At 40.9% G+C, this 16791-nt stretch overlaps 1 protein-coding gene across 1 annotated transcript in view; it reads right to left on the reverse strand.

The window, feature by feature from the left end:
- Window positions 1-16791, reverse strand: part of ACER3 (alkaline ceramidase 3) — a 198914-nt gene that overhangs the window by 82083 nt on the left and 100040 nt on the right. The window contains exon 3 of the mRNA XM_060104360.1: window positions 16527-16579. Coding sequence (XP_059960343.1) covers window positions 16527-16579 — 53 coding nt within the window. The remainder of the gene's footprint in view (window positions 1-16526; window positions 16580-16791) is intronic.

Below are 16791 nucleotides of genomic sequence, written 5' to 3' on the forward strand. Positions count from 1 at the left end.
GATGTGGGATGACTAGCTAGGAGGTTACAGAAGTCAGACTAAGCGAAGTTGCTACTTGGATTAAGGTAACAGAATTGGGAATAGACCTCGGTGAACAAACTTGAGAAATATTTAGGTAGTAAAATAAACAGAGATTTGTGATTGATTTGACATAAAGGTGAGGCAGAACAAACTCTCAAGGATGACTCCCAAGTTTCTTGCCTAAACACTTCAGTTGATGGTAAGCATAGTTTACTGAGATTGTGAAAACAGACACAATTACAAGAACAATTTTCAACGTGTTGAGTTTGAGGTATCTGTGAGACAGCCAAGAGGAAATGTCAATCAGACAACTAGAAATACAGATCTGTAGCTGAGAAGAAAGGTCTGGACTCCAGATGTTGGCTGCTTTTCTGTTTATTTGTTTAAAGAAACTAAATTGAATTAAGCATATGTTAAAATGGCATGGATTTAAAAATCTGGTTAATATAAATACAAAAGTCTTATTTCAAAACCATAACTAGCAAAATTATGACTGGTAAAAGAACACAGAGTTCTAGAGTGGGGTGGGGTATGTGTTTGAAGATGAGTCTGGAGAGGTAGGCAGAGGCCAGATCACAAAGCCTGTGGTTTAAATTCATGCACTTGAGCTCTGGGAAGTATTAAAGAGGTTTAAAAAGTGACATGCCATCTGAAGAGCAGGGACTGTATTTATGCATCTCATCCCCAACACTCGTACAAAGCCTAGCAAACATTGCTAAAAGAATGAAAACAGGAAGAGTATTTCTATTCCAGTGTGACAAAAGGATAGGGGAGGCAGGGACACCAATTAGGAACCAGTTACAGGAATCTGGGTTGGAGATGATGGATTAAGGCAGTGGCAGTGGAGACAGTTAGAGGTAGACGTATTTAAGAGTTATTACAGAAGTTGAATCAAGAGTTATTACAGAAGTTGAATCAAGAGTTTGTAGAGGTGAAAAAAGTAGGAGAAATTAGAGATGAATCATGGGTTTTTGGTTTGGGCTTTGGGTGTAAGGTGGTTTCATTTACTGAGATAGGGAGCAAAGGAGAAAGAAGGGTAGTATTTATAACCAGAACATTTGCTGTTAACATTATAAAGTCTGACTTAGCTTACATTACCTAACATTTAAGCTATTTTCATTTCTATAATATAAATAAAGTTATAAGTGAACAAAACAGTTTTTTGGTTTTATTTTCTAGGATAAATATATTTATTTTTACTTGTGAGAAATACATGAATACGTTCTTTTTTTTACTAGCATTTTTTCCTAACATCAAACATATTACATGCTCAGTATAGAATACATGGAAAAAGCAGAAAAACAGAAAGAAAAAACTAAGAAATTACCTTCAATTTTACCCTCCCTGTGATTATCAATAACTGTGTATATCAGTTAGTGAAAGCAAAAAAGAATGAGTTGAATGAGTGAATAGATGAAAAGAAAATCTGGGAGAAGTCTCCTAAAAACTGAAAGTTCCTACCACCATCAACGCAAGATAAAATCCTACAACAGGTAAAGGCAACAAAAGAACACAAAACAAAATGTGGGTCCTAATCTTGTTCCTAACTTCTAGTCAGATCACTTTCCCTCTCTTGGGCTGTTCTTCCATTTATAAAATTTATAGATTTGGACTAAATTTCAAAAATCTCTTTTAATATTAAAGTTCTATGATTCTAAATTGTTCTTTGGTACCTTTTACCCCTTATGTGAAGGCCGTCTGCTCACTCCTGTTATCTCTACCCCTTCTCTAACGCTGTCCTCAATCTCACTCCCAAATGTATTGCTCTTGGCTGGTTGCCACAAGAATGTGACACATTAATCAAGAGAAAGGAGTTAGTAATAGCTTAAAATGTTACCCTCCACAGGGGCACACGTAATTTAACAGTACTTACAGGAATGAATCACTAACAATGAATCAATAATGGTGGTTTCAAATATTCTGACTGACTGAAGAAAAAGGAAGGAAACTAACATTTATTAAACACTTATTTAATAGATCCTATTAAATAAGGATGTCCTTTCACATATGCCAATCAACTCATCCTCATAATACTCCTACAGGCATATTAGACCCATTAGACAGATGAGAAAACTAAGGCTCAGCAAGATTAAGTGGCATGTCTATGCTCAAATAGCCAGTAAACTGATAGAATAAGAACTGGAACCCATGCAGCAGCCACCTAGGAACAATAAATCTGATGAAAACACCATTCAAGCTCCAAATCATTCTGAAGACAGAACTGTCAATATCTACTTGTGCTCAGTTTAGGCAGGAATAAAAAACAGGCCTCCAATTTCTCTACAGCTACAACAAGCCAAGTTCAGGCTGGTGAAATGGTTCACTGACCACCAGAGGCAGGTAAGTGGCAACATTGCCATTTCTTACTTTGCTTCAGTGATTTTGCGTAACAAATGATGGCCTAACATTGTTGAGTCAAATTTATCCTGAAAGGAGACAAGACAGGGAACCTGCAAGGGATATCCGTGATCATGTTATGTTTAGATTAAAGAAATGGAGAAGCTATTTAAAGAAATCCTTCGATACTGATGATTCCCCCCTCCTCCTCAATCATTGGGAAAATGGGTCATGTGTCATTTCTGCCATGTTAGGCAAGCACATAAAACCACCATCGTGTAGACCAAAGGGGGAATGAAATAAGACATGTGTAAAATTTGTCCATGAAGTTGATAAAGCAGTATGATAATAATGATAAAGCATAGTGTCAAAGATCTCAGGATCAAAGGCCATCTTGTCCATCCAAATGCTATGTTATCTTGGTGACAATCTTGCCAACTATTAAGTTTACATGCAAATCAAAGTGTGTCCCACCTCTGCTCAAAATACAGGTTAAAATAATGGTTCACAGGGGATAAAGTCCATGAGGCTTTGATGCACCTGTGGTTAGTTCCCCAAACCACATCTCCTGCCACTTAGTTCATTGCCTGCCTGCTCAATAATGTAACAAATGTTAGCTATTATTACTGGTACAACTGTCACCATCATCACCACATCCTCCCACTCCAAGGCTACAACCATAATGTACTACCTGCAGGGCTCTGAGAAGCCAAACGTACTCTCACAACTCTGTGTGTTCTAGTGGGCCTGGCAAATTCCTATTCATCTTTGACAATGCAATTCAAACATGTGTCTGAGTCTTCTGTGTGAAACCCCTTTTCTGACCTCCCTGCCCTAACAATCACTTTCTCTTTCCAATCACTGTATTCACTAGCATATTACCTTCATTTCTAGACCATAGATTCCTTGAAAGAAGGATTATATAATCTTTACCTATACATAACTGTTACCCAGATACCAAAAAAATTTTATTGAACTAATGAAAGTGTTTGTCTAGCCTATGCTTGGGTACCTCCAGGGACAGAGGACTCCAGATCTTCTAAGGCAGGCCTTACTATCTATGGGCTCAGAAAATTTTTCCCTATGTTGAGCAAGATGTCTCTTAGTCTTTAACCCCACTAGGACCACAAAGAATAAACCTGGTCCTCTTCGACGTGTCAACGCTTAAATACTGATTTGTAAAACATTTATGTTGTGTTATATGCCAGACCCATGGGATAAGTAGAGGATACACCAAGGTCAAGCAGAGAGAGTCCCTGCTCCTTGGGAACTCACATTCTGATAGAGAAGTCAGACACATAAATATACATAAAATAACACTGATAAGGGCAAGTAATAGTGATACATGGAGCATGATATGGAAGAACACTTGAGGGGTACATATGCCACCCTGGGGCCATGGAAGGCCTCCTAGAAGAGCTGCCACTCTGCCTGAGAGTTTAAAGGACAAACTAGAATGGAGAGAAAGCCTGGTGTGTACAGCTGAGTGGGGGGTAACTGAACACGTCTTCTCTTCTTCAAGCTAAACATTCCCAGTTCCTTCCCGTAGTCAGGTATCATGACTAGATTTTTAATTCTTTCACCATTCTGGGGTCTCTCATTTGAATACATAGCCAGGTCAGGCCTTAGACCTGAATGCAATATTTCTGTCATGATCTGATCAGTGCACAGCAGGGGAGTCTATCCCCCACCCCCGCCCCGCCTCACTCAGATGCCTAGTCTTGCCTGACAGCTTGTCTCAGCACATTGACCCAGCTGTTTCCTCATGTATGGAAGAGACATACACTAACTTCCAGGGTAAACATTTTAGAACTAATGGACAGCAATGAATGATCCTTGAGATTTTAAAATTTAAGTCTTAGGGCTTCCCTGGTGGCGCAGTGGTTGAGAGTCCGCCTGCCGATGCAGGGGACACGGGTTCGTGCCCTGGTCTGGGAAGATCCCACATGCCGCGGGGCGGCTGGGCCTGTGAGCCATGGCTGCTGAGCCTGCACGTCCGGAGCCTGTGCTCCGTAATGGGAGAGGCCACAACAGTGAGAGGCCCGTGTACCGCAAAACAAATAAATAAATAAATAAACTAATAATAATAAAATTTAAGTCTTAGAAAACATGTGTTAAGGGAATGTCAGAGAATACTGCATGCACAGAATTAGACTAGAAGCTTTGTAAATTTTTCTGGTTATTTGTCACTGTATGAACCCCCCCCCCAAAACTCAGCAGCTTAAAATAGCAATATTTACTTTTCTCATTAATGTGTGTTTAAAGCAGGGTTGGGAAGGGAAGGTCCATCTCTACTTCACTCACTGTCAGCTGGGACAGCTCAAAGGCTAGGAACTGGAATCATCTAAAGATTCACCCACTCAAATTTTTGGCAGTTGATGCTGGCTGAAGTCTGGGGATTTCAGTGAGGTGTAGCAAGAACACCTACACATGGCTCTTCCAAGTGGCTTCTTTACAATATGGTGCTGGGTTCTGAGGGTAAATGTCCCAGGAAGACTAGGCAGAAGCTGTACTGCTTCTTATGATTCAGTCTTGGATGTCATATATCTTCAGGTCTACTATAGTCACAAACCTGCCCAGATTCAAGGGCAACAAACAAGAGATTCCACCTCTTGAGGAGAGTCAGTGTCACCTTGTAAGAAAAGCAGGTGGGATGGGATATATGGGTGTGAACAACTTTGGAAAATAAAATAATCTTGCCACATAAATAAAACTCAAAACTGAGTTAAGGGGCTTCCCCGGTGGCGCAGTGGTTGAGAGTCCGCCTGCCGATGCAGGGGACACGGGTTCGTGCCCCGGTCTGGGAGGATCCCACATGCCGCGGAGCGGCTGGGCCCATGAGCCATGGCCGCTGAGCCTGCGCATCTGGAGCCTGTGCTCCGCGGCGGGGGAGACCACAACAGTGAGAGGCCCGTGTACCGCAAAACAAAAACAAACAAACAAAAAAACTGAGTTAAATATCTCCAATAATAGGAGGCAGTCTGCTTTAGGATGAAGGGTATTCTGATTGGCTTATTAGTATTATTACTATTCCTCCAAAGAAACTTTGGAGTCTTTTAAAGTCTCCTTTCTTTAAAACAAACATAAACATGTATTTTCCTTATCATAAAAGTACTTCATATTTATTGTAGAAAACTTGCTAAATACAGAAATGCAGAGAGAAAGAAATATAATTGCCTGTAACCCCACAAACCAGGGGTAACTACAATTTACTATTTCAATAGAACTCTTTAGTCATTCACTTGTGTGATTAATTAAATGTCCTTCCTTCCTCCCTTCCATGTATGTTTTTATTGTGCATATGTCAGCACTATTTTATATGCTAAGATAGAGCAGTATTTAAGAGAGGTGAGATACCTGCTCTCAAGTTTACATTCTAGTAGGGGAAAGTGCAAGTAAGATAATTTCGAATAGCAATAAGTGCTATGAAAAACAAAGTAAAAGCAATTCACGGAAGGGATTGCTTTACATAAAAGGGTCAGAGAAAGCATGTCTGAATAGATGTCATTTGTGTTGAAGAGTCAGAAGGGACCAGACATGCAAAAAATTGCGATAAAAGTATTGCAGGCAGAGGAAATAGCAATTACAAAGGCCATGAGGTCTTGTCTGAAGAACAATAAGGCCAGTGTGGCTAGAATGTAGTGAACAATGCAAAGGAATTGTAAAAACTGAAGCTGCAGAACTAGAGCTGGATTGGATCATGTAGGCCATGGTAAAGAATTTGGATTTCACTTTAATGCAAATGGATGCCTTGGAGAGTGGTTTTTTTCTTTTTTAATTTTATTTATTTTTGGCTGCATTGGGTCTTCATTGCTGCGGGAGGGCTTTCTCTAGTTATGGCAAGTGGGGGCTACTCTCTGTTGTGGTGCGTGGGCTTCTCCTTACGGTGGCTTCACTTGTTGTGGAGCACGGGCTCTAGGCGTGCGGACTTCAGTAGCTTCAGCACGCAGGCTCAGTAGTTGTGGCTCACAGGATCTAGAGTACAGGGTCTGTGGCACACCGGCTTAGTTGCTCTGTGGCATGTGGGATTTTCCTGGACCAGGGAGGGCTCGAATCTGTGTCCCCTGCATTGGCAGGTGGATTCTTATCCACTGCACCACCAGGGAAGTCCCCCTTGGAGAGTTTTAAGCAGGAGAATGACATGACCTGATTTAAAGTTTCAAAGATCACCTTGGCTGATTGCAGAGGCAACGGCTGACTACTGCAGTAGTCAGGAAATGGGATGGTGATGCCTTACACTAAGGTAGGAGTAGTAAAAACAGGGAGAGTAGGCAGATCCAGGTATATTTTAAAAGAAAAACCAGAAGAATAGATTTAATGTGAGGGATGAGGCAAAGAAAGAAATCAGGGATGAGTCTAGGTTTTTGGCTTCAGCAAATGGGTGGGTGATGGCATCACAGGGGAACACCAGGAAGGAACAGGTATGGGAAAAGAAATAAAGAATTACATATTGCCCATATTAAAGGTTGAGATTCCTATGATATGTCAAACATACAATTGGATATACAAATCTAGAGCTAAAAGGTTAGGTCAGAACTGAAGATAGATGTTCTGAATCATCAGTATATAGATCACATTCAAAGCCATGAGATTATATAAGATCACCTTGGAGAGAATACAGAGAAGGTAGCCCAGGACAAAAGAGTAGCCAGTGAGGTAAGGAAGAAAGCTAGGGGAATTTCCTTTTCCATAAACAAGGAAAACTGGGAAGCCAAGACAAATGTTTCATGAAGAAAAAAGCAAACAACGTGTGGAATGCTACTGAGAGGTCAAATAAGAAGAATATAAAAATGTGTCTATTGGATCTGGAAAGATGAAGGTCACCGTTGACCTTGACAACAGCAGTTTCTGTGAAGTGAAGGGAAGAGATGCCTAATTGGGATGGAAGGGAAAGAGAGGGAGGTGAGTGGAGAGAGAGAGGAGATAATCAAATCGTTCTGATGTGATAAGGAACTGAACAATGACTCAAGAGTTAGGGCTGGACACAAGGTCAATGGTGGAATAATTTTTTAAAGATAGGAACTGTTTGAGCATGTTTGATGCAGGTGGCAGTGACTGAATGTAGTGACTTCCTAAAGACTGGTAGAGCAAGAGACTGCAGTGGGGTATGTAACTGTAGGAGTGAAGTCTTTGAGTAGGAGGGAAGGGATAAGTTTAGAGCCCCGGGAAGGGGACACTGGCTTTGACAGGATTTGATACATTTCTTCCAAAATAATAGGAGGAAGAAGGTGGTGACAGAAAGATGAGGGAGTTCTTGACTGATTCTGTCTATATTCTCATGAAATATCAAAGAAGATATCAGCAAGGAGAATGGGGTATGAGGCAAAAGAGATGTGAAAAGAAATCTAAAGCAAGGAACAGGTGTGAAATAATGGTTCTGGAAAGTGAAATTATCCAGGAAATGTAATGGCACTGCCTTGTGGCATTGAGTGCTTATTTGAGATTTCTGTTCAATAATTTAAAAGTGAGATCATTTAACAAAGGGATGTAATTTCTATGAGCAATACTTCGCTACTCAGTTCAGGCACAGAATAGGCAGATAATTGAGCTGGATGTGGGCTGAATATTACTCAGAAAGCAAGGGGCAAGGGTTTTAAGGATATCTGTATGGGTGGGTAAGAGTTATAATTAATTTGGGGCCATAGGTTGCAAACTTTGTAAAAAGGGGAAAGAAGTGAGGCAAAATGTACTTCCTCCCAGTCTTTTCACTATCATTTATAAAATTGATATCATATTACATAAAGTTTTATGTCTCTATAACATTTTCCCATGTAAACAGTCTTCAAAGTATTATTTTAATTTAGATATATCATAGTATATTTAACAATCTCCCTAGTTTTTTTTTTTTTTTTTTGGCCATGCAGCACAGCTTGTGGGATCTTAGTTCCCTGACCAGGGATTGAAGCTGGGCCTCGGCACTGAAAGTGCGAGTCTTAACCAATGGACCGCCAGGGAATTCCCAACAATCTTCCTATTGTTAAAACACTTAGATCATTTAAAAGTCTTTATCGGGCTTTCCTGGTGACGCAGTGGTTGAGAGTCTGCCTGCCGATGCAGGGTACGCGGGATCGTGCCCCGGTCCAGGAAGATCCCACATGCCGCAGAGCGGCTGGGCCCGTGAGCCATGGCCACTGAGCCTGCGCGTCCGGAGCCTGTGCCCCGCAATGGGAGAGGCCACAACAGTGAGAGGCCCGCGTACCGCGCAAAAAAAAAAAAAAAAAAAAAAGTCTTTATCACGTGTAATGCTGTGATAAACATCCTTGTGAAAATCTTTTCTCTGTCTCTGATTACTTTCTTAGGAAGTATTCCTATGAGTGCAATTACTGGGTCAAAGGATATGTATATTGCTTGTCTGTTTAAAAGAAACTATTAAAACCATTCCAACCTACAGATTAAGTCAGACCAGTGTCATTCATTTCTGTATTCTCCATGTCAAGCCATTCTCCACGTCAAGCACATTCTCCATGGCATGCACAAGAAACCTGACACCTTATTATAAATGTGTTGAATATTAAAATCAATTCTAAGAATTCTTACATTTTAATACAGCTGTAATTAATAATTCATAGACTACTGTATAAACAGATCCTTCCAGAATAGCACTATCCAACACAGTAGGCACTAGCGTTATGTGGCTATTGAGCACCTGAAATAAACCTAATCTTAATTGAGATACACTGCAAGTGTGAAACATACACCCAGTTTCAGGCTGTGAAACATTTCATTAATAAATTTTTATACTGATTACATGTTAAAGTAACACTTTGGATATACTGTGTTAAATAAAATATATTATTAAAATTAATTTCACCTATTTCTTCTTTTTCTTTTTTTTTTTTACATCTTTATTGGAGTATAATTGCTTTACAATGGTGTGTTAGTTTCTGCTTTATAACAAAGTGAATCAGTTATGCATATACCTATGTTCCCATATCTCTTCCCTCTTGCGTCTCCCTCCCTCCCAACCTCCCTATCCCACCCCTCCAAGCGGTCACAAAGCACCGAGCTGATCTCCCTGTGCTATGCGGCTGCTTCCCACTAGCTATCTACCTTACGTTTGGTACTGTATATATGTCCATGCCACTCTCTCGCTTTCTCACAGCTTAACCTTCCCCCTCCCCATATCCTCAAGTCCATTCTCTAGTAGGTCTGTGTCTTTTTTTTTTGTCATCTTTATTTATTTTTTTTGCTTTATAACAAATTTAATCAGTTATACATATACATATGTTCCCATATCCCCTCCCTTTTGCGTCTCCCTCCCACCCTCCCTATCCCACCCCTCCAGGCGGCGAGCTGATCTCCCTGTGCTATGCGGCTGCTTCCCACTAGCTATCTACCTTACGTTTGGTAGTGTATATATGTCCATGCCGCTCTTTCACTTTGTCACAGCTTACCCTTCCCCCTCCCCATATCCTCAAGTCCATTCTCTAGTAGGTCTGTGTCTTTATTCCTGTCTTACCCCTATGTTCTTCATGACATTTTTTTTCTTAAATTCCATATATATGTGTTAGCATACAGTATTTGTCTTTCTCCTTCTGACTTACTTCACTCTGTATGACACGCTCTAGGTCCATCGACCTCATTACAAATAGCTCAATTCCGTTTCTTTTTATGGCTGAGTAATATTCCATTGTATATATGTGCCACATCTTCTTTACCCATTCATCCGACGATGGACACTTAGGTTGTTTCCATCTCCAGGCTATTGTAAATAGGGCTGCTATGAACATTTTGGTACATGTCTCTTTTTGAATTATGGTTTTCTCAGGGTATATGCCCAGTAGTGGGATTGCTGGGTCATATGGTAGTTCTATTTGCAGTTTTCTAAGGAACCTCCATACTGTTCTCCATAGTGGCTGTACCAATTCACATTCCCACCAGCAGTGCAAGAGTGTTCCCTTTTTTCCACACCCTCTCCAGCATTTATTGTTTCTAGATTTTTTGATGATGGCCATTCTCACTGGTGTGAGATGATATCTCATTGTAGTTTTGATTTGCATTTCTCTAATGAGTAAAGATGTAGAGCATCCTTTCATGTGTTTGTTGGCAGTCTGTATATCTTCTTTGGAGAAATGTCTATTTAGGTCTTCTGCCCATTTTTGGATTGGGTTGTTTGTTTTTTTGTTATTGAGCTGCATGAGCTGCTTATAAATTTTGGAGATTAATCCTTTGTCAGTTGCTTCATTTGCAAATATTTTCCCCCATTCTGAGGGTTGTCTTTTGGTCTTGTTTATGGGTTCCTTTGCTGTGCAAAAGCTTTTCAGTTTCATTAGGTCCCATGTGTTTATTTTTGGCTTTATTTCCATTTCTCTAGGAGGTGGGTCAAAAAGGATCTTGCTGTGATTTATGTCATAGAGTGTTCTGCCTATGTTTTCCTCTAAGAGTTTGATAGTGTCTGGCCTTACATTTAGGTCTTTAATCCATTTTGAGCTTATTTTTGTGTATGGTGTTAGGGAGTGATCTAATCTCATACTTTTACATGTCCCTATCCAGTTTTCCCAGCACCACTTATTGAATAGACTGTCCTTTCTCCACTGTACATTCCTGCCTCCTTTATCAAAGATAAGGTGACCATATGTCCGTGGGTTTATCTCTGGGCTTTCTATCCTGTTCCATTGATCTATCTTTCTGTTTTTGTGCCAGTATGTTGATTCTTCCAATCCAAGAACATGGTACATCTCTCCATCTATTTGTATCACCTTTAATTTCTTTCATCAGTGTCTTATAATTTTCTGCATACAGGTCTTTTGTCTCCTTAGGTAGGTTTATTCCTAGATATTTTATTCTTTTTGTTGCAATGGTAAATGGGAGTGTTTCCTTGATTTCACTTTCAGATTTTTCATCATTAGTATATAGGAATGCCAGAGATTTCTGTGCATTAATTTTGTATCCTGTAACTTTACCAAATTCATTGATTAGCTCTAGTAGTTTTCTGGTAGCATCTTTAGGATTCTCTATGTATAGTATCATGTCATCTGCAAACAGTGACAGCTTTACTTCTTCTTTTCCAATTTGGATTCCTTTTATTTCCTTTTCTTCTCTGATTGCTGTGGCTAAAACTTCCAAAACTATGTTGAATAAGAGTGGTGAGAGTGGGCAACCTTGTCTTGTTCCTGATCTTAGTGGAAATGGTTTCAGTTTTTCACCATTGAGGACGATGCTGGCTGTGGGTTTGTCATATATGGCTTTTATTATGTTGAGGAAAGTTCCCTCTATGCCTACTTTCTGCAGGGTTTTTATCATAAATGGGTGTTGAATTTTGTCGAAAGCTTTCTCTGCATCTATTGAGATGATCATATGGTTTTTCTCCTTCAATTTGTTAATATGGTGTATCACGTTGATTGATTTGCATATATTGAAGAATCCTTGCATTCCTGGAATAAACCTCACTTGATCATGGTGTATGATCCTTTTAATGTGCTGTTGGATTCTGTTTGCTAGTATTTTGTTGAGGATTTTTGCATCTATGTTCATCAGTGATATTGGCCTGTAGTTTTCTTTCTTTGTGACATCCTTGTCTGGTTTTGGTATCAGGGTGATGGTGGCCTCGTAGAATGAGTTTGGGAGTGTTCCTCCCTCTGCTATATTTTGGAAGAGTTTGAGAAGGATAGGTGTTAGCTCTTCTCTAAATGCTTGATAGAATTCCCCTGTGAAGCCATCTGGTCCTGGGCTTTTGTTTGTTGGAAGATTTTTTATCACAGTTTCAAATTCAGTGCTTGTGATTGGTCTGTTCATATTTTCTATTTCTTCCTGATTCAGTCTTGGCAGGTTGTGCATTTCTAAGAATTTGTCCATTTCTTCCAGGTTGTCCATTTTATTGGCATAGAGTTGCTTGTAGTAATCTCTCATGATCTTTTGTATTTCTGCAGTGTCAGTTGTTACTTCTCCTTTTTCATTTCTAATTCTATTGATTTGAGTCTTCTCCCTTTTTTTCTTGATGAGTCTGGCTAATGGTTTATCAATTTTGTTTATATTCTCAAAGAACCAGCTTTTAGTTTTATTGATCTTTGCTATCGTTTCCTTCATTTCTTTTTCATTTATTTCTGATCTGATTTTTATGATTTCTTTCCTTCTGCTAACTTTGGGATGTTTTTGTTCTTCTTTCTCTGATTGCTTTAGGTGCAAGGTTAGGTTGTTTATTCGAGATGTTTCCTGTTTCTTAAGGTGGGATTGTATTGCTATAAACTTCCGTCTTAGAACTGCTTTTGCTGCATCCCATAGGTTTTGGGTTGTCGTGTCTGTATTGTCATTTGTTTCTAGGTATTTTTTAATTTCCTCTTTGATTTCTTCAGTGATCACTTCGTTATTAAGTAGTGTGTTGTTTAGCCTCCATGTGTTTGTATTTTTTACAGCTCTTTTCCTGTAATTGATATCTAGTCTCATAGCATTGTGGTCGGAAAAGATACTTGATACAATTTTAATTTTCTTAAATTTACCAAGGCTTGATTTGTGACCCAAGATATGATCTATCCTGGAGAATGTTCCATGAGCACTTGAGAAAAATGTGTATTCTGTTGTTTTTGGATGGAATGTCCTATAAATATCAATTAAGTCCATCTTGTTTAATGTACCATTTAAAGCTTGTGTTTCCTTATTTATTTTCATTTTGGATGATCTGTCCATTGGTGAAAGTGGGGTGTTAAAGTCCCCTACTATGATTGTGTTACTGTCGATTTCTCCTTTTATGGTTGTTAGTACTTGCCTTATGTATTGAGGTGCTCCTATGTTGGGTGCATAAATATTTACAATTGTTGTATCTTCTTCTTGGATCGATCCCTTGATCTTTATGTAGTGTCCTTCTTTGTCTCTTCTAGTAGTCTTTATTTTAAAGTCTATTTTGTCTCATATGAGAATTGCTACTCCTGCTTTCTTTTGGTTTCCATTTGCATGGAATATCTTTTTCCATCCCCTTACTTTCAGTCTGTATGTGTCTCTAGGTCTGAAGTGGGTCTCTTGTAGACAGCATATATATGGGTCTTGTTTTTGGATCCATTCAGCCAATCTGTGTCTTTTGGTGGGAGCATTTAGTCCATTGACATTTAAGGTAATTATCGATATGTATGTTCCTATTCCCATTTTCTTAATTGTTTTAGGTTCGTTATTGTAGGTCTTTTCCTTCTGTTGTGTTTCTTGCCTAGAGAAGTTCCTTTAGCATTTGGTGTAAAGCTGGTTTGGTGGTGCTGAACTCTCTCAGCTTTTGCTTGTCTGTAAACGTTTTAATTTCTCCATCAAATCTGAATGAGATCCTTGCTGGGTAGAGTAATCTTGATTGCAGGTTTTTCTCCTTCATCACTTTAATTATGTCCTGCCACTCCCTTCTGGCTTGTAGAGTTTCTGCTGAGAGGTCAGCTGTTATCCTGATGGGGATTCCCTTGTGTGTTATTTGTTGTTTTTACCTTGCTGCTTTTAATATGATTTCTTTGTGTTTAATTTTTGACAGTTTGATTAATATGTGTCTTGGCGTATTTCTCCTTGGATTTATTCTGTATGGGACTCTCTGTGCTTCCTCGTCTTGATTAACTATTTCCTTTCCCATATTAGAGAAGTTTTCTACTATAATCTCTTCAAATATTTTCTCAGTCCCTTTCTTTTTCTCTTCTTCTTCTGGAACCCCTGTAATTCGAATGTTGGTGCGTTTAATGTTGTCCCAGAGGTCTCTGAGACTGTCCTCTGTTCTTTTCATTCTTTTTTCTTTATTTTGCTCTGCAGCAGTTATTTCCACTATTTTATCTTCCACCTCACTTATCCGTTTTTCTGCCTCAGTTATTCTGCTATTGATCCCATCTAGAGTATTTTTTATTTCATTCATTGTGTTTTTAATCGATGCTTGATTCATCTTTAGTTCTTCTAGGTCCTTGTTAACTGTTTCTTGCATTTTCTCTATTCTGTTTCCAAGATTTTGGATCTTGGAAATAGAATCTTGGATCATCTTTACCATCATTATTCTGAATTCTTTTTCAGGTAGACTGCCTATTACCTCTTCATTTGTTAGGTCTGGTGGGTTTTTATCTTGCTCCTTCTCCTGCTGTGTGTTTTTCTGTCTTCTCATTTTGCTTATCTTACTGTGTTTGGGGTCTCCTTTTTGCAGGCTGCAGGTTCGTAGTTCCCGTTGTTTTTGGTGTCTGTCCCCAGTGGCTAAGGTTGGTTTAGTGGGCTGTGTAGGCTTCCTGGTGGAGGGGACTAGTGCCTGTGTTCTGGTGGATGAGGCTGGATCTTGTCTTTCTGGTGGGCAGGTCCACGTCTGGTGGTGTGTTTTGGGGTGTCTGCAGACTTTTTATGATTTTAGGCCACCTCTCTGCTAATGGGTGGCGTTGTGTTCCTGTCTTGCCAGTTGTTTGGCGTAGGGTGTCCGGCACTGTAGCTTGCTGGTCGTTGAGTGAAGCTGGGTGCTGGTGTTGAGATGGAGATCTCTGGAAGATTTTTGCCGTTTGATATTATGTGGAGCTGGGAGGTCTCTTGTGGACCAGTGTCCTGAAGTTGGCTCTCCCACCTCAGAGGCACAGCACTGACTCCTGGCTCCTCAATTTGGGATGATGTGTTGTCTATTCATGTATTCCACAGATGCAGGGTACATCAAGTTAATTGTGGAGCTTTAATCCGCTGCTTCTGAGGCTGCTGGGAGAGGTTTCCCTTTCTCTTCTTTGTTCTCACAGCTCCTGGGTCTCAGCTTTGGATTTGGCCCCGCCTCTGCGTGTAGGTCGCCGGAGGGCGTCTGTTCTTCGCTCAGACAGGACAGGGTTAAAGGAGCAGCCGCTTCGGGGACTCTGGCTCACTCAGGCCGGGAGGGAGGGAGGGGCACGGAGTGCGGGGCGAGCCTGCAGTGGCAGAGGTTGGCGTGACGTTGCACCAGCCCGAGGCGCGCCGTGCGTTCTGCCAGGGAAGCCGCCCCTGGATCCCGGGACCCCGGCAGTGGTGGGCTGCACAGGCTCCCGGAAGGGCGGTGTGGACAGTGACCTGCGCTCGCACACAGGCTTCTTGGCGGTGGCAGCAGCAGCCCCAGCGTCCCACGCCCGTCACTGGGCTCCGCGCTTTCAGTCGCGACTCGCGCCCACCTGTGGAGTCCCTTTAAGCAGCGCTCTTAATCCCCTCTCCTCGCGCACCAGGAAACCAAGAGGGAAGAAAAAGTCTCTTGCCTCTTCGGCAGCTCCAGAGTTTTCCCAGACTCCCTCCCAGCTAGCTGTGGCACATTAGCCCCCTTCAGGCTGAGTTCTCGCCGCCAGCCCCAGTCCTCTCCCTGCGCTCTGACCGAAGCCCGAGCCTCGGCTTCCAGCGTCGCCCGCCCCGGCGGGCGAGCAGACAAGCCTCTCGGGCTGGTGAGTGCTGCTCGGCACCGATCCTCTGTGCGGGAATCTCTCTGCTTTGCCCTACCCAGGTATGTGGGGAGTTTCTTGCCTTTTGGGAGGTCTGGGGTCTTCTGCCAGCGTTCAGTAGGTGTTCTGTAGGAGTTGTTCCACGTGTAGCTGTATTTCTGGTGTATCCGTGGGGAGGAAGGTGATCTCCGCGTCTTACTCTTCCGCCATCTTACCCGGAAGTCTCAACACTCCACCTATTTCTTCTTAATGTGGCTTTTTAAGATGTGGCTACTGGAGATTTTTAATTATATACGTAGTTCACATTATATTTCTATGGACAGTGCTATTCTAGAAGTTTCTGGGCTAGTGATGGGGAATAAAGAGGTTAAAAGATTGAGGACTAGCTATATGGCCCCCTTAGAGCAAAGACAGTTAATAAAAATCCTTGCATAGCTCTAAAACCTTGCTATTAGAGGGACCAGACCATTCAAGTGGATGCCACAAGACAGACATAAGGAAATGTAGGCAGCCAAGAATAAGAATACATTACTTTGGTGAACTGATTTTATCTTCTTAAGATGTCTCCATGAGACTCTACGTTCTAATCCTACTCTAAAATCATACATGCCTGCAAAGAGGTGGTCAAAAGCCCATTCTGCTCTAGTTTGTTTTCTCTATGGACAACTTATTTGCTTGCCTCTTCACTTACTCAACCTGGATCCTTTGGCCTGAAGTAAAAAACTCCAGCGATTACAAATTCCATCTTTTTTTCTTCTTGCCTCAGTATCATCCTCTAGTAATGTGCTCTTTCCTCAGATTTGAAGTGTCTCTGGATTAAGAGAAATAAGCATTTAAGTCAATTTTGTCATTACTGACCTGCATTTCATATTTCAGAGTCATGTGGAAGCACCAGGATCCCATTCCTACCACTGAAATTAAAACAAACAAATAAAAAAAAACAATTAGCATGAAATTCTTTGGGGGTGGCCAGAGTGACCTGAGAAGGCAGTAAGACATTTCAAAGCACTGAGTTTTAGAACAAATTTATGAAATCTCGTGGCAGGATATAGCAGACCCTGCTTAAGCTCTATCTATAATTGATGAAATTTTGGTACAGAAAATAACAAGTACAAGTTCTCGT

This window comes from Mesoplodon densirostris, chromosome 7 (genome assembly GCF_025265405.1).
Source record: "Mesoplodon densirostris isolate mMesDen1 chromosome 7, mMesDen1 primary haplotype, whole genome shotgun sequence".
NCBI lineage: Eukaryota > Metazoa > Chordata > Mammalia > Artiodactyla > Ziphiidae > Mesoplodon > Mesoplodon densirostris.